At 44.3% G+C, this 17581-nt stretch overlaps 1 protein-coding gene across 8 annotated transcripts; it reads left to right on the top strand.

Moving 5' to 3' along the window:
• The first annotated feature begins 2633 nt into the window (after positions 1-2633).
• NAA20 (N-alpha-acetyltransferase 20, NatB catalytic subunit) lies at positions 2634-13388 on the top strand. 8 transcript variants are annotated; one of them, XM_084850750.1, is made up of 7 exons: positions 2634-2748; positions 4095-4119; positions 7970-8060; positions 9295-9430; positions 11552-11697; positions 12086-12162; positions 12878-13388. In XM_084850750.1, exons 1-7 carry the CDS (start codon positions 2696-2698, stop codon positions 12881-12883), a joined length of 534 nt encoding a protein of 177 aa, XP_084706876.1. In that variant the 5' UTR covers positions 2634-2695; the 3' UTR covers positions 12884-13388. The 8 variants fall into 8 exon arrangements, with proteins under 8 accessions (XP_084706876.1, XP_084706874.1, XP_084706873.1 ...); XM_084850748.1 differs by lacking the exon at positions 12086-12162; XM_084850746.1 differs by lacking the exons at positions 2634-2748; positions 4095-4119 and adding an exon at positions 7004-7837 and having other exon boundaries at positions 8031-8060.
• The last annotated feature ends 4193 nt before the right edge of the window (positions 13389-17581 follow it).

Genomic DNA, 17581 nt, shown 5'->3' with positions numbered 1-17581 from the left:
TTGTTGTCACCACATAATTCCACCCCCCACCCTTGTACCAGTGTTTGTATTTATAGAAATACATACACACACACCCTATCAACTTAGGATAACACTTCAGGTATCTGTTGAAATTGATACATTTATTATGGCGTAAGCATTCATGGTCTATCACAGTCCACAAAAGAGTATGTCGTAATAAATATGTTTGTCTAAGGTGCCACATAGGCTCTTTTTTCTTTTTGCTGCAACAGACTGACTCTTGCTGCAACAGACTGCACATAACCACAAGCCGCCATGGTGAATTTTTCTGTGGGTTTTTTTGTTGCGGCGGCAGCCACCATTTTGAATATTCAAGGTGTGGTGGGGGCACACCATAGCTTGCTGTTATGTGTGAACCCGGCGACGGTAGGTTGTTGGGGTGGTTGACTACCCAGAACCCATGGGCTGTTTTAGCCCACCATCACTGAGTTCGCATGTAACGGCAAGCCATGGTGCCCTCCACCTCCCTCTATGGCTTGAGTATTCAAAATGGTGGTGACCGCTGCAGTGATGAGATGCCCCACTGGGAAACTCACCCACGGTGGCTTCTCATTACATACAGACCAGGGTACTAAGTGCTTTGCCCACCTTGCATCCTCCCCAGTGGGGGAAGGCACAAAGCTGCCATTACTAAGACACCTGGTAGAAGAATGCTTCTCCACCTGAGCCTCAGCTGGGAGGGTTCCTCCACCCAGCACCTTGTTAGGGGTGGCTTTGCCGGCAGCTCGTCCACCTGATGGGGGAGGGTACAGGGCAAGTGATGCTGGGTTCCCAACTGAAGCCCTGAGAGCTCGGGGCAACCTGGAAGTTATTTTTGTGTGGAAGGATTGTGAGCTCCATTCACTTCTGGTACTCAAAACAAATTACTGGGCTTAGAATGTTTTAACTCTAAATTCCAGGGGGTAGCTGTGTTGGTCTATTGCAGCAAAAATAAAAAGTATCTTGTGGCCCCTTAAAGATTAACACATTTATTCTGGCATAAACTTTTGGGGTCTCTTGATTAACTCAGTTCTAACTACAAAGTGAGATTAGGGCGAGACTCCTGAGTTAGAATTCATCAACATGTTTAATTTTATTGCCAGAGGCTTGAATCAGGATAAAGGATTTATATCATGCTACATTGGCTTACCTAGTGCCAAGACGTTTCTGTTAGCAACAACTGCAGTATGAATACTGAGAACCAGTGTGGTGTAGTGGCTACAGTGCTGGACTGGGATTTGGGAGATCAGGATTCTAGTCCTCACTTGGGCATGGAAGCTCACTGAGTGACTTTGGGCCAGTCACAGACTCAGCCCAACCTACCTCACAAGGTAAAGGTGTCCCCAACCAGTCGTGTCCGACTGTAGGGTGCGGTGCTCATCCCCGTTTCTAAGCCGAAGAGCCAGCGCTGTCCGAAGATGCTTCCGTGGTCATGTGGCTGGCATGACTGAACACCGAGGTGCACGGAACGCTGTTACCTTTCCCGTCGAGGCGGTACCTATTTTTCTACTTGCAATTTCTTGCTTTCGAACTGCTAGGTTGGCAGAAGCTGGGACTGAAGATGGGAGCTCACTCCGTCACGCAGCAATTGGGTCTCGAACTGCTGTCCTGCCGACCTTCCAGTCTGCAGTTCAGCGTCTTAACCACTAAGCCACCTCGGCCCTACCTCACAAGGTAGGGAGGATTATGTGTGCCACCTTGGGTTCCTTAAGGAGGAAAAAAAGTGGGATATAAATGTAAAGAATAACGGATACGGCCAGTGTGCATTATGTGACTGTCACTTTCTGCACTGAATTTCCTTCTGACCTCACTCTTTACAATTCTCCCCACCCCCACACTGAATTTTTTTTTAAAAAAAACTGAAACTCTCCATAAAACTCCATGTATCTGATGGACTGTAGTCTACAAAAGCTTATGCCGGAATAAATGTGTTAGTCTTGAAGGTGCTACAACAAGACTCTTTCTTGTTTTAAATTTTGAGGGCACGATCCTATGCATGTGTAGACGCAAGACCTACAACTCCCAGCAAGTTGCTACGAGTTGTGGGGCTTACTTCAGTCTGAACATGCATAGGATTGCGCTCTGAATGTATATCTTTTGCTCCAGGCTTCAGTTGGTGGATCTCGGGGTTCTGATAAAAAGCAAAGCAGATCCTGCAAGCCTGCAATCGCCTTTCCTCTGCTATAGCCCCTCAGCTCGTGGACCTCCAGTCCAGGACTGCGCCCTAAATGAATGGAAAACAACATATAGTCATTTCGAGAATACAGAGCACATAAGCATAAGGCCCGTATAAAACATACGTCGAATTGCAGAAAATCTAAATCTAATTAAACTTTGCTCCCCACATCGCCCTCTCAACGTAACCCATCGTCAAGGCGCAGCTGAAAGGAGGCGTCTGATGCGTTCACTCCTCCAACAGTTTTAAATGAAGATTCCCTAACTAAACAGGGAGAAGGGAGGGGCGCAGGTTTTACTCCGCACTTATTATCCCTATGATCAGAGTTCCTATCTCTAGAGCGCTCTGACGCAAGAGGGCGCGGCTTTACAACAGGCTGTTTAGGCCTTTCCTCTCGCTCGTCCTCGGCGGTTGCCCAGCAACCGTTTGAGAGGAAGTGACTTGATGAACATGTAGCGAGACCGGAGAGGAGTACTTCCGGGTCGGCGTCTGTGAGGCGCTTACCCCCGTGGAAAAGCCATGACTTCGCTGCGGGCTTTCACCTGTAACGATCTCTTCCGCTTCAACAATATGTGAGAAGGCCGCGCTAGGCCCCCTGGGGGGGGGGGAGGAGGAGGAGGAGGAGGGCGCCGTTGGCTAGGCTCTGGAGCGGCCCAGGCGCCGGAGCTGCTCTCGCTCGCCAGGAGCGTCTTTCTCCGCTAGGGCGGCTTACTTGTTTCGTCTCCCCTATGCAGATTCCTATGTTCCCACAGTCGCCGCTTACCAGGGTCGGCCCCTCTTTCTAGCCCCTGTAATTGCTGTCCCCATTTCATTTCTTCACAACGTATGCGACTCCTGTCAATAGGAATATTGATTCTGAGGAGATTTCGAGGGTCCTTTATACAAAAACCGAAACAAACTGTTGGTGTGAGTTGTTGAAGTTTCTACTCGGGTTTCAACCCTCTCTTCCCCCAGATTTCCTGAAATTAAATCTGAGGTGTGTGAGAGGAGGGAAATCATCTTGTCAGCTACACATATATATACCTAGCCATTAAGGCACTGTGTAGACTTAGGGCACAGATTGCCACTTCACCTGTTGATAGATTTGTGCCAGCGCGTGGGGGTGCACGCGCCACTTGATAAGAAGAATAGGAAAAACAGCACCACCTGGCCCCACTGCTGTGTTTTTAACAGCAGCCTCATTTTTTTGTGACTCTGTGATAAACTTTGTTGTTGTTGTTCAGTCGTTAAGTCGTGTCCGACTCTTCGTGACCCCATGGACCATAGCATGCCAGGTCTTCCTGTCCTGCGCTCTCTCCTGGAGTGTGCTCAAGTTCATATGATAAACTTAGACCATGTTTATCTATGAAAGGTCCATAAGCAGGAAAAAGGGGACAACCTGCTGCCTGCTGTTAGCCAATATTCTTCCCAGTTTCAGCCATGTGCCCTGCACTGTTGGGATTTGAGTTCTTCCTGGGGTAGCTAAGTGACCAGAAGAAAAAGCCTATCATGCTCTTCTGCCTTTAACATCAGCTTGATGAACAGAAAGGAAGAGATGAAACTTGTTGCGGGTGGAGATAAAGTTTTATTACCTGCTAATGTCTGCACACCAAGTTGCTGTTACAGGCACAGCTGCAGCAGTCAATTGAAAAGTTGGCAACCCTATTTCAGCCTGATCCTGAAAAGCTCTGCCTCAAGGAAACATCTCTCTCTCCCTCCCTCCAACAATCCAGGATCTCTTGGAATAAATGGGGTGTTGGAGCTTGTCTCCCTCTATTGTCAGGCTGGCCAAATTGGGGTGTTCGGGTTTAGGGGCTGTTGTGTAGGGTAGAGAGGTTGAAAGGATTATCTCTTCCCAATCATAACAGAGTGATCATGGCTTCAAATTCCTCCCTTGTCCTTCCCTCAGTGTTTAACCAGTACTTCTTGTTTCCCACAGCAACTTGGATCCTCTCACAGAGACTGTATCCTTTTAAGCCTCAAGCCTGGAGAATGCTAAGAGCAATAACTGAGGGCCTCTGCTTACATTATACTGCAAAGAAACTATGCTTGCTAGTGAAAGTTGTTTGTCAGGGAGCTGCAGCCAATCCCAGTACCTGCAAGTGTACCTATATAATGCAGGTATTCGCACAAATGCATTGGGGGTGGGGGCTCATGCATTATTCTTTTATGGGCACTTCATATCAATGTCATAGAAAAAATAGTCTTGAGGGAACCTAATATGGGGATATTTATTTGTTTATACATACATGTATACAATATTTCTAAGCCACCTTGAAGGCAGGAGCCCTCCCAAGGCAGCATAGAATAAAATTAAAATAATAAACTGATGCGGTAACAAAACAGCAAACATGCCAAGAAACAACAAACAGCAGCACAAGGCAGCACCTACAACACAATTGCAGCAACAACCCAGTCTGTTAAAAGTAGGTCATCAGGGCCTTCCTAAAAGCCTGCATTGATGGGGCCTGGCAGACCTCAGGATGGCAACTTATTCCAGAGGTGTGGGACCACTGTGGGAAAGGCCCTCTCTTATGTACTTGCACACCTAATCGCCCTCAAAGGTGGGCAAGTGAGAAGGGCCTCTCTTGATGATCCTAAAGTATGGGCAGGCTGAGATGGGTGAAGGTGGTCCTTCAAGTAATTTGGTCCCAAACCATTTAAGGCTTTAAGGGTGCAATTTTTTCCAGAGAGTCACCAGCCTCTGAAATTGGAGGCTGCCGACTATCGTATGCAGGGCGGCTGGAGTACAGAGGGGATCCTCTCCTCTGTGCTGTGGCCGACCTGCATTTCTGCCTTGATGGGCGATTTCACCCATCTAGGTGTGGCTTCAGGGAGTGGTAGAGAAGGGGCCTGGAGACCTGATAGGAAGCTGCGTAATGCAGCTTCTACAGTCTTCTCCCTGCCCCCGGGACTACCCCCCTTTCCCCATCTCCATGCTCTGTTTCCAAGTGTGGCAATGTAGCTGGCGCATAGAGAACCACGCTGGCTATAAGGGGGAAGGGATGGGGAGTGCAGTTTCCAGAAATTGAGCAATCCTATGGCCCTCTAGACAGAGTCTAGTGGCCTTAGGATTGCTTCCTAAATGTCAAAACCAGCACTTAAAATTGGGCTCAGAAACACACCAGTAACCAGTGCAGCTGATGCAGTATAGGCCTTATATAATCTGATTCCCTCATCCCCAGTAATACTCAGGCAGCCACATTCTGCACCTGCTGAAGTTTCCAGACACGCTTTATTTATTACATTTATATCCCGCCTTTTTTCCTCCAAGAAACTCAAGGCGGCATACATAATCTTCCTCCATTTTATCCTCCCGACAAGAACCCTGTGAGGTAGGTTGGGCTGAGAGTATGTGGCTGGCCCAAAGTCACCCAGTGAGTTTCCATGGCCAAGTGGTGACTAGAACCCAGATCTCCCGACTCCCAGTCCAGCACTCTAGCCACTACACCGCACTGGCTCTACATTACAGTAGTCCAGCCTGGATGTCACTAGAGCATGAATAACTAAGGCAAGGTCCGTCCTCTCCAGATAGGGCCGAAGCTGGCGTACCAGCCGAAGCTGGTAAAATGCACTCCTGGATACTGCAACTAGCTGGGCTTCCCCAGTTAGCACAGAATGCAGGAGGACTCCCAGACTATGCACTTGGTCTTCTAGAGGGCATGAAACCCCACCTTAGACCAGTTTTAAACCTCTATCCCAATCCACACTCCCTCCGTCTTGTCTGGATTAAGTCTCAGCTTGTTCACCTTCATTGACCCCAAAACACCCTCCAGACACTGGTTCAAAAGTTCTACATCCTCCTTGGGATGTGTAGATGGAAACGAGAGGTACAGCTGAATATCATCTGCATTCTGATGACACTTCAGCCCAAACCTACAGATAACTTTGCCTGGTGATTTCATGTAGATATTAAAGAGCATGGGGGATACGATGGAACCTTGCAGCTTCCCACAGTTCCTTGCGGAACCTTGCGTTATAATGACCATGGGGTGGAGCAGAAGTCCCCCAGTACCTCCTCCTGAGACTGCTCCCCCAGGAAGGACTGGAACAAGTTTAATGCTGTACCTCCTAAGCCCAACCCAGATAAACTATCCAGAAGGATACCATGGTTGGTGGTACTTGAAAGCTGCTGAGAGGTTCAGAAGAACCAAGGTTACACTCCCCGCATCCATTTCCTAGCACAAGTTATCAACCAGGGCAATCAAGGCTGTTTACATTGCATTGCAAGGTCTGAAACCTGATTAGATCTAATTTTGGTACAGAACAACAGTATGTCATACTTTAACCTCCTATCCTCAGTAATAATATTTAGCATTTTATAGCAGTTCTAGTTCAAAGTAGGGATGTCAGAGAATTTCTCCTTGAATCTCCGGGAGGCCGAATGCCAACGCATTCGGCACCCCGAAATTGGTGGAGAAATGGTCCGCCACACCCCCCCCCCGGGATGGGACTTACCTTGGTCGAATGTCCCTGGCGGCGGCGGTGGTTCGGCGGCAGCGGCCGGTCTTCCGACCGGCTGCCGCCGCCATTTCCAAGTGTAAAAAAACAACAACAACAAACGTGATAGGCTACGTAAAGATTTACGTAGCCTATCACGGCTAGATTTTCAAAAAACACCATGATGGGCTACGTAAATGTTTATGTAGCCTATCACGGCTGACTGGGGGGGGGGGGGGGGGAAGCGCGTACGCAAATGGCGGCGCCCATGGGCGCTGCCATTTGCGTTCCTTATTTCGCTGTAGTCTACGTAAATGTCTACATAGACTACACGTGCCCAAATAAGGAACGCAAATACGCGCTTTTTTTCCTCCAAAGTCAGCCGTGATAAGCTATGTAAACATTTACGTAGCCTATCATGGCTGACTGCAAGGACGCAAACGGCGGCGGCTATGGCCGCCGCCATTTACGACCCGGCAGGAGAAGAGGATTCGCGGCTGGAGGGATGGGGGGCCTCTCCCCCGGCCAGAATTTCGGCGGGGAGGGATGGGGCACCTCCCCCCCGCCCAGAATTTCAGGGGGGAGGAATGGAGCGCCTCCCCCCCACCGCGAAGCAAGCTGCGGGACCAGGTAAGAGACTTTTGTCCATCCCTAGTTCAAAGTGTATCATAAAACATCTCACTGTAATCCTTTAATAACCCTGCAAAGTAGGTAAGTGTTACCATCCTTATACTGTAGATAGGAAGGCTGAGATAGAGAGAGGCCCTCGTGGGCTCATGGTAGAGGTGAAATATAAACCAGGGACTTCCTTATTCAGAGTTCCATATATCCCAAGCTAATATAGCCTCATGAAAGTAGATCCAGATTTGTTTCTTATATTTTGGCTTAGATAGCTCTGTCAATAGAAGGCTCTGAGTTTGGAGCCCTCTGTCTATCTTATGCCCTGCTGGGCAGAGCAAGACAAGGATGGAAGCGATTTTGCCTTCTGTTCCTCTTTAAAAATAAAAATTTCAGCTAGACAAGCCTCTGAGCCTTGTAAGGTAGGTAAGTGTCATCACCTCTCTGTCCCTTTCCTCCAGTGGGGAGCCTCCGCTGGATCCTGTTGCTTTCCATTCATGGAAAGAGCCCTTCCATTCATTGAATGGTTGTTTTGGATCCTACCCATCATGCCCTGTCTAAGGCTACCTGGAGCATTCAAGGAGATTTTCCAGCTCTCTCAACTGCTGCGCTTTCTAAAATGCAGTTAGGTGAAGTTATATTTTTTGACAAATTCACCAGAGAAATGCTGATAACATGTCAGATGGATGAAACTGTGATCCTGATACCCACCTAACTTTTGAGGTGAATTTTTCTTTAACATAGAATACTCTATAGTATGGAATTCCATTTTACTTACAGTACCTGGCTCACTGGCCAGAGTATTTTATTGTTGCAGAAGCACCTGGTGGAGAACTGATGGGCTACAGTAAGTCTTCCTTGTTTTTGGGTGGTCATTTTTTGTCTCGCCCTGTAATTAGTTGGAAGTAGGGTTTTAATGTTTAATAATGTTTAAATGCTTTGAACAGACTATGAAGTGCTGTCAGATAATTTAGCAGAAACTTTTTAAAATAGTATTTTTAATACAAGTACTTACGTTCTTTAGTCAGTGCAACTGCATATGGCAAGCACCATCTTGAAAAAGGCATTCTTCCTTTTCTCTCTCTCTCCATCTCCCTCCCTCTCAGGAAGAATGTTTTTAAGGCAGCTTTCCCCAGCCTGGTGCTCCAGATCTTTTGGACTTCAACTCCCGTCAGCCCCAGCCAACATGGGCAGTGGTCAGGAAAGCTGGAAGTTATCATCCAAAACAGCTGGAGGACACCAGGTCGGGGAATGTGTTCTAAGGTGATGCTATAACATTTGCATACTTGATCTAAAAAAATCTTCCTATTTCAGAAAGTGTTTCCCATATGCAAATTTATGCCAATGTAATTTATTTTAATCAATCAAAACTCATATTAATCAATTAAAATTAATTGGTTTGCAGCCCTACTTGGAAGCAAACCCCATTGATTTCAGCAGAACATGCTTAGGATCATAGCTTTTGTTGTTCTTTTATAGTTCTGCTCCTATTAATATATTTCCCCTTGGACTTATAGAGCATGGACTTTACTGTCTTTGATTTTGTTTATGGTCACAGAGTAGTAATAGTTGCTAAATTGGTGTAATCTAGCAGTCGTGGCAAGGAGAGTCTGCCAGGGTACTGAACCCAAAGCCCTGCTCCCCACCCCAGGAGACCCTACTCTGCCCTCCCTCTGACTTCTCAGATTTCATCGGGTACTGCCTGCACTCTATGAAGCCAATTTTAGCAGCCATAAGAATTAGAAACAATTTGGTTTGGGTTTTTTTTTTTAAATGAAAGCTAAGACTCTCAGGATTCTGAACGTTGTGACCAGTGCTGAATTCAGTCTGCGAGGAATCTCAGAATCTATATAGCCCTGCCCTTCAGCTTCTAGAATGAGGCCTGTTTAATTTGCTGACATGTGTAGTAATGCATTTTTCTGGATTTATGTTGAACCATAAAGGCCTCAATAGCAAGCTTCTAAACACGCACCCAAAATGGTCATAGCCCTGTCTTGATATGTAAGTGGGTAACGTTTCTATGCGGTGGTCATAGTCCAGTCCAAATGTGCTAATTCGTTTCATGTTGTTTTTCCTTGCAGTCATGGGGAAAGCTGAAGGTTCAGTAGCCAGAGAGGAGTGGCATGGCCATGTTACTGCACTCTCTGTTGCACCTGAATTCCGACGGCTGGGTTTGGCTGCTAAACTGATGGACCTGCTTGAGGAAATATCAGAAAGGTGAGACATGTTTATTAAGCCTAGGAGCCTTTATCACTCTGCTGTAAACACTATGTTGTAAGCTCTTCTCAATTATGTTTTCATTTTTGAAATTTCTATTGACTCTTCAGTGAGAGCAGGTGAAGGCCTTGCCTTAATTCTATGGAAACATGCTTGAGGGTCTGTAAGAAAGAAACTCAAGGAATGTTTTATAAAGTTAGGAAAGCTTCATAAGGAAAGTCTTTTTCATTTTTGGTTTGGCTGGGGTGGCTGGAAAACTGACTGGTTAACTAAGGTCAAATTAATTAACGGACCAAGAATGTCTTTGCCCAGGTGACCCCAACTGAATGTAAAGGCAGGTGTGAAGGCTTCTTCCTTCCCAACACTGGAGTATTCTGACCTTGAACCTCCTATCTTCATTTTGGAGCAGGCATCCCCTGACTTGCAGTAACAACTGCCACATTTTAAAACTAACTATTGTCTTTTAAAGTTGTTACGTGTCTTGTTTAAATTTCATTTTAAACACAATTTGCACATCGTCGAGCTATTCCTTGGATTCAAAATAAAAGCAAAAAATGACCACTTGATTGTTTGAATATCATTGACATACATAAATATTTGCATAATATTGTTGACTTACACAATTCATAAATGTATTGCAGTCATTTAGAATGTGAAACAACAAAGTTACAAGCGTTAACTAACTTGGGTTTTGTAATTAGCAAGTCTCCCACTTCATAACAGTTCTACTAAACCAAGCAGTGGGCAACTTGTGGCTCTCTGCTTGTTTTGGCCTATAGCTCCCAGCAGCCCTAGCCAGCATAGTCAAGAGCGAGAGATCATGTAGGCCAAAACATTGGAGGGCCACATTGCCCACCCCTGTACTAAATGAATGCTGTGAATATTTTACCATTATTTGATTAGTTAATTGACCAAGTACTGTTGACTGGTCAAATTACCTACCTTTATTTTAGGGAGGGAAGGTTCTTTTAGTGCGGTTTGCCAACTTTGCTGGGAAGTGGATGCGGGGGATTGAAACAAGCCAGCTTCATAACCAAAGTTTAAAATTGGCTTGTTTTAGTAAACCATAGATAAGACTAACTGAAGTTTGTCCAATTTTAGACCTCACTCTTAACTGTGATGACTAAAAAATGGAAATGAAAGCTTCTGATTCCCTTATAGCCATGTGAGAGGAGAATAGGGGAAGGGAGGAGTGTGCAAGCTTGGCTAGTTCATGTAACAATAAACCATGCCTCCTTGCATCAAAACAAGACCATTACATCAACCATACTAACCATAATTTAGAACCCAAACCATAGTTCAAGCTTCCAGACAGAGAGAATAATTAGATTAATTTATTACAGTCACAGTCCAACAAATGTTAATACAAACAGGATGACTTACATAATAAGAATACAAATAAATTCACAGAAGAACCAAAAGGGAGTAGACTAATGAGTGAATCATGGTTTTGAGCTAGTAAACCATGGTTTCCTAAAACAAGCCAATTTCAAACCTTGGTTTATGAAGCTGGCTTGTTTCAATCCCCCCATCCACTTCCCAGCATAGGTCATCAACCAAGGTGGCCAAAGTGATCAGTTCCATAGCCCCGCTGAAAGCCTGATTGGGCATATACAAGCTTATTTCAAACAAGCTTATGCCACAACGTATTTGTTAGTGTTTAAGGTGACACAAGACGCTTAGCAACAGAAACAAACTGGCTACCCCCTTTGGAATTTGTCATCTCTCTCTTTACATAGCTTGTAAAGTGGCAAACCATACTAGAAGAACCTTCCCTCCCTCTGCTCAGCATTTTAGTATCTAAGTGCACAGGTGGTGCAGTGGCCATAACTATGATTTCTCAGTTCAGACATCATACCAAATCATAGTTAACATAGGTTAGAGATACTACAGAGTTAGAGATACTGCATCAAGCCATAGTTCCTGATTCTGATTTGCCAGTTGACTACAAACAATGATTTGTCAATTCAGACAACATACTAAAAACTTCCTTAAACTTTGTTGGTTGTGATGTCTGAATTGGACCAATGTTTACCTGTTTTATGCTTATAATTGTGCTATGTAAGGTAAATCTTGTATTAGTTATTCTGTCTCATCATGCCATTTTCTTTCTTACTGAAGAAAGGGTGGATTTTTTGTGGATCTCTTTGTAAGAGTGTCAAACCAGGTTGCAGTCAACATGTACAAACAACTAGGCTACAGTGTGTACAGAACGGTGTTAGAATACTACTCGGCCAGCAATGGAGAGCCTGATGAAGATGCTTATGGTAAGTATTTGTATTTAGAGAATATTTTGGACCAACTTGGTGATGGAATGAACACATACGCACTTCTCATATGCTTGAAACTCTTCATGCTTTTCTGTAAATGTGTGTGAAACTTGTTAACATTTTGACTGATCAGCCAATATAAGGGCACAAGTTCTCCCATTGAAATGAATGGGCACTTAAAATTCCCATTCCCTGAGTTTCCAATTGCTAATACTGAATAATTGAAATACTGAGACACAATAGACAAAGCTGAAGAGTGTCTCTTATTTAAGGAACATGGCAGCTGGGAGTGGTGAAGCCTACAGCAAGCTTAATGTTACTCTGGGGGAAGAGATGACATTAGCACACATCTTTCACTTGTTCCTAATACTGTTTTTTCAAGCAGGAGTAGAGGATGCTACTGACATGGGGAACTCTCAAGAATGCACGAGTAGAGACAATAATGGATATTATTTATTTCAGGTACCAAGGGGAATGTAGTGAATAGGAGTGAACAGTTTGTCATGTTTGGCAGATGTAGCAAAAAAACCTGTTGGTATTATTAAAGTTCAGCATAGTGTGCTGTTTAATCATTCTATTAATGTGTGCCCTAGGTTTGGTATGGACATGTGGGCTAACCAGAGTGGAAATTCATAGGTTCCACTGTTTTGCAGTTGTAAGGCAGAGGCTTTGCTGATATACAGGTTTTGTGCTAGTCCTCATGTATTAGAAAGGGGAAGCTACAGAAGAAATCCATATTAAGAGATTAGCACAGTGGGAGGAGCTGGAGGAAAACCTATAGTCCATCACTGCAGTAAGTGCCTGTTTCACCCAAGCTGCTTGTGTGATCCTTTGGTTTTTGGTACAATCAGAACATCAAGTACAGGGCCAGCTGCTTCTGTCTACCCATTGCACTAACCTCAATATCCCCCATTTACTTGGGTGCCATTGTGCAACATCTCTAAGATGTGAAATGTGGCTTTCTTGCATTTGACTGGATGCAAATGCCATTTCCCATGAAATGCATCAGTCAGATATAAAAAAGGCAAGCACTTCAGAATGCATGCTGTTTCAGTTTATTGATAGTTGATTTCTTTTTTGCAGCTGTCTCACTACAAAATATTTTACTGATATTTGTATTGCAACCTTCATAGGAACCTTTATAGTATATTATGTTCAAAGTATGTATTTTTTACAGATATGAGGAAAGCCCTGTCCAGAGATACAGAAAAGAAATCAATTATACCATTGCCACATCCTGTCAGACCAGAAGACATTGAATGAGCTTATCCTGTAGTTATTTATACAATGTACTCAAACTAACACCTGTAGACACCTGGAAACACTTTCAAAGTACACTGCAGCATTTATTTTGAATGTAACTGGAAGCCTTGAGGAAGCAATGGCGCAATGAGGAAAGTGTGTGCAGATGTGAAGGACGACTTCCATCATTATGCGACATGCCTAAATCTTCTAATGCCCCGAAGGAAAAACAGACTTGCAACTGCAATATTTGTCGCTTATGGTTTAATGTTTAAACCATAAATAATTCCTTAGCTGTATTAAATTATTTGTAAAAATGCAGTATGGAGAAAATTTTGCTTGTTTTGATTGGGCCTGGGGCTCACTGCTGTCAATGTCACACATGCATCGAGAATTGGAGCCTTAAAGTAAATATGGAAAAAATAAAATCAGCAAGGAAATGTAAATATGGTTGTCATTCTATAAATGTTAATTGCCTGCAGTGCCTAATGCTGATAGGCTTCTCTTGCCTTTGTTTCTCCATGTAGTTGGGGTGGGGGGCTCAGATTCATCTGCTTTATATTTGGACATGGAAAAAACATCGCTTGTACATGCTTAAAGCTTTAAGTCAGCCCCCCAGAGCTTCATGGGATAACCCCAGGTTCTAGTATTATGAGAGAGGGAGAAAAATGTCTCCCTACCTACTTTCTCTACACCATGAATAATTTTGTACTCCTCTATCATGTCTCCCTTTACTTGCTTCTCTTCTAAGCTAATCAGTCACAGATGTTGTAACCTTTCCTCATTGGGGAGATGCCCCAGCCCCTGGATCATTTTAGTTGCCTTTTCTACACTTTTCCCAACTGCAATATCTTTTTTAGGTGCAGTGACCAGAGCTGTACACAGAATTCTAAGTGTGGTCGCTCCATAGATTTGTATAAGGGCAGTATGATATTGGCAGTTTTATTTTCAGTTCCTTTCCTAATTATACCTAAGATGGAATTTGCCTTTTTCTCAGCAGACACATACTGGGTCGACATTTCATTGAGCTGTCTGCCACAACCCCAAGATCCCTTTCTTGGTCGATCACTGCTAGCTCAGTTCCCATCAATGTGTATGTGATGCAGGATTTTTTGCCCCAATATGCATCACTTTACACTTGCTTACATTGAAGAGCATTTGCCATTTTCGTGCCTGCTCTCCCAAACAGCACCTCACTGCTCACTCCTAATTCAGATTATTTATGAACTATTTGAAAAGCATTGGTCCCAATACAGATTCCTGTGGGACTCCACTGTTTACATCCCTCCATTGGAAGAATTTACCCTTTATTCCTACTTTTGCCTTTCTGTATTAAGAAATTACTGGTACGTAAGAGACCATAAGAGGACCTGTCCTCTTATACCATGACATAAGTTTGCTAGGAGTCTTTGGTAAGGGACTTTATCAAAGGCCTTTTGGAAGTCTAAGTAAGCAATGCCTACTGGATCACCCTATCCATATATTTATTGACACTCTCAATGAATTCTAAGAGGTTAGTGAGACGTGAGTTACCTTTGTGGAAGCCATGTTAATTCTTTTTCAGCAGGGCTTGTTCTATATGCCTACTAATGTTATCTTTTATAATGCTTTCATTATAGCATTACAGTTTGTCCTTTTCCAGTATTAAACTGTATTTGATAGTAGTGCCAAAGAATACTATAAACAGTTAACTTTCGATGTCTTGAACACTGTTTGTACTCTTCATTTTTCTTGCCAGTGGCTGCTTCTCAATGCAGTAGAGTGGGGCGTGTATATCAGCTTGCTCAAGAGTTGCTAGGAAGGCAGCTAGAGCTCATACTACTTTGGCTTTGTGTGTGTTTCCAGAGGAGTAGAGTAGGACTATGTACCACTAATAGAAATGATTGTAAGATACCAGAGGCACTGATTTGTGGGTAGGCAGCTTGCATATCCCTGGTAAGAATAGTATCAGTCACTAGTGAAGAACAGTGATGTTATTCTTACCAGGGATATGCAAACGAAAGAGTTCTATTGAGAGCTATGTGTACTCCATGTTCTGTTTCAAGAGAATTCTGTACACAGGCAATCCAAATCCTCTGCCAAGGGAAAGCTAAACTCTGTAAGAAGCACTTTTGTGTATTTATTAGTTAATATAATTCTGCAGAGTTTTGCTGTTTTTCATATTCTCGTTTTGCTTGTCTTGAGAAGCGCAAGTCACCCACCTTTAAGTACTGAAAATTGTAGGCATAGGTAACATGTGAGGCAGAGGAGAGTGGAATGAATTGTAGGGGAGGAAGGAAATGAAACAAACTTGATACCTTTGCCCCTCCTTCCTTTCTTTCTGCAACAAATTCCTAATTCTTGCTTCCCTTACTATTGTTGTGCTGCAGGGGCAAGGCCCTTTAGGCCAAAGAAATTGGGAACCGAGAACGTGCACCACAAGGTGCGCTTCCTAGATCCCATTCTCCTTTGTAATTCTTGTTTCCCTTCAGCCTCCCTTCCCCAGAAGCATACAAGCTGATCCCCTGCCCCTGACAGATTTTGGAAGCTGCACAGGAGCCTATTTCTCTGTAAAGGGTGAGGGTGTCCACTGTTAGTGGAGACATTTGCCTACTCAGCCATTCCTCACCCACAACTTAAGCACACTGGATGCCTGAAATGTATTGGGAAATGTTAATGTCCACATGTAATAATATTCTCCCAGAGTACTATAAATAAACATATATAAAATAAATGACAGTAGCACTTAGTGGCAAGTATACCTTGCTGCAAGAATAAGCCTGTCATTGCACAGATAAGAACTAGGAATGTCGAGGATTGGCTAATTCCAAGTGACACACATCCACAGACAAAATTCTGTTGAATGATCACTGTCATGCTTCTTCAAAGACTAACAGCCCTATCCATGAATTTGTCTAATCTCTTTTTAAATCCCTCCAAGTTGGTGGCCATCACTACACCTTGTAAATTCCATGGTTTAGCTATGTGCTGTGTGAAGAGGTACTTCCTTTCACCTGTCCTGAATCTTCCATTTTTCGACTTCATTTGATGATCTTGGGTTATAGTAGTATGAGGGAGAAAAACCTCTCTCCACTCCACGCACAATTTTACATTACCTACGTATGTCAATTCTTACTTTTTTTTTTTAAGCTAACCCCCACTCAGAACATTAGTATAGAACAGGGCACTTTTGAAACAACCAAGGATATGCAGGATCCTAGGCAAAAATCCTTGTGACAGAATGGTATATTGTTTTATTGTTTGTCTGCTTTACTGTCTGCATGATGGATGCGTTGTAACTTGTAACACATCTTGTCTCTTTAAGGCTTTGGTAAGGAGGGGGGAGGGGGGAGCTGGAATGTTTGGAATTTAAAGACTGTCTCCTGATTGGCTGTGGGGGTTTTCTGCTGGGAGAGAGGGAGAGTAACAGTCCTGGGCTGGTCTTGAGAGGGGAGACAGGGTTTGGTTGCTGGAGGGTTAGGAAGGGTGCTGGGCTCTAGCTCTGGGGGTGGATAGATTCTCCAGGTTGGTGTGTAGAAAGCATCCCACAATGGGTTCGCTCCCCCTGTCACCCAGGAATAGCAGGGACCAACGTGACTGAGCTTTAGGGTGCAATCCTATACATGTTTAGACAGAAAAAAGTCCTACAACTCCAAGCATTCCTCAGCCAGCATAGTCAGCATAGCTGGCTGGGGAATGCTAGGAGTTGTAGGACTTTTTTCTGTCTAAATACGAATAGGATTTGCGCCCTTAAACACTCCATCTGTCCGAAGCTCCTCCTAGCCAGTTCGTCCCTGCTTTTCACCCAGCAGAGAGCTAATTCTCATCTCCTATCTCAAGCCTGTACTTATCTCTGTTTCTAAAATTTCTTGAACTCCTTACCTCTTTGATTTTTTTTTCCACAACCAGCCTTTATTTATTCACCATCCCCCTCCCACACACACACACACACAAGTTTCTGCTTGTTTCTCTCTGCAGCTTGCCTAACGCTCTCCATGACCCCCCAGGCAAAGAAAAACATTTCAAAGCCTGAAAATAAAAAGAAAACAGTGACTTGTGTGCAAGTCCTTAAGCAGCCATCAGCAGACAAAAGGAAGATCAGTCAGGACGATCAGGGAGATACCCAGTTTGTGGGCTACAGCTGCCTACTGAGTCTTCCAGCAGCAGAGCATCAAAACAGCGATCACCAGCCCAGAGGCTACAGCCCAGTCTTTTAGAGACCAGCAAAGGCGTGATCTGGGCCTCAAAAGAATAAAGACATGGCAGAGGCTGAGGGACTGGGGGGGGGGGGGCACTGCAGGCCACCTGCTCTACTCGAGGCAGGAGGAGGCAGTAATGGAGCAACGAGGGCTAGATTCTCTAACAACATCAAGGGTGAAGTCGAATTCATTTTTGTTTTCTCCCCCACGCGGAGGATTCCCGCCAAAGTGGGCGGCCATTTTAAGTTGCAGTTTTGATTCCAACTTGCAAAGGGAAGCCCCTTTTCCCTCCACCTCCTCCATTGCTCAGACGGGGAACAATGAGATACCCACCACCACCACCACCTATCTCAAGCATGGCTCAATTAGATGAATCAGTCTTAAATAAACAAATCTTGGGATCAAACCAATACGCAAAATGCAGCAGAAGCTTGCACACTTGCGAATATTCCTCCTCTCTT

Source organism: Heloderma suspectum, chromosome 4 (genome assembly GCF_057233095.1).
Source record: "Heloderma suspectum isolate Gila_16-S chromosome 4, 16-S_ref, whole genome shotgun sequence".
Lineage (NCBI taxonomy): Eukaryota > Metazoa > Chordata > Lepidosauria > Squamata > Helodermatidae > Heloderma > Heloderma suspectum.
This window is presented reverse-complemented; position numbering and strand designations above follow the sequence as displayed.

Bases quoted from the DNA above. Each gene is read 5' to 3' on its own strand.
- NAA20 (XM_084850744.1), top strand. From the start codon at position 7,534: ATGCCCTGCTGGGCAGAGCAAGACAAGGATGGAAGCGATTTTGCCTTC. The intron at 8,061-9,294 runs GTAAGTCTTCCT...TTTTCCTTGCAG, and splicing joins TGGAGAACTGATGGGCTACA to TCATGGGGAAAGCTGAAGGT. The intron at 11,698-12,085 runs GTAAGTATTTGT...TTTTTCAAGCAG, and splicing joins GCCTGATGAAGATGCTTATG to GAGTAGAGGATGCTACTGAC.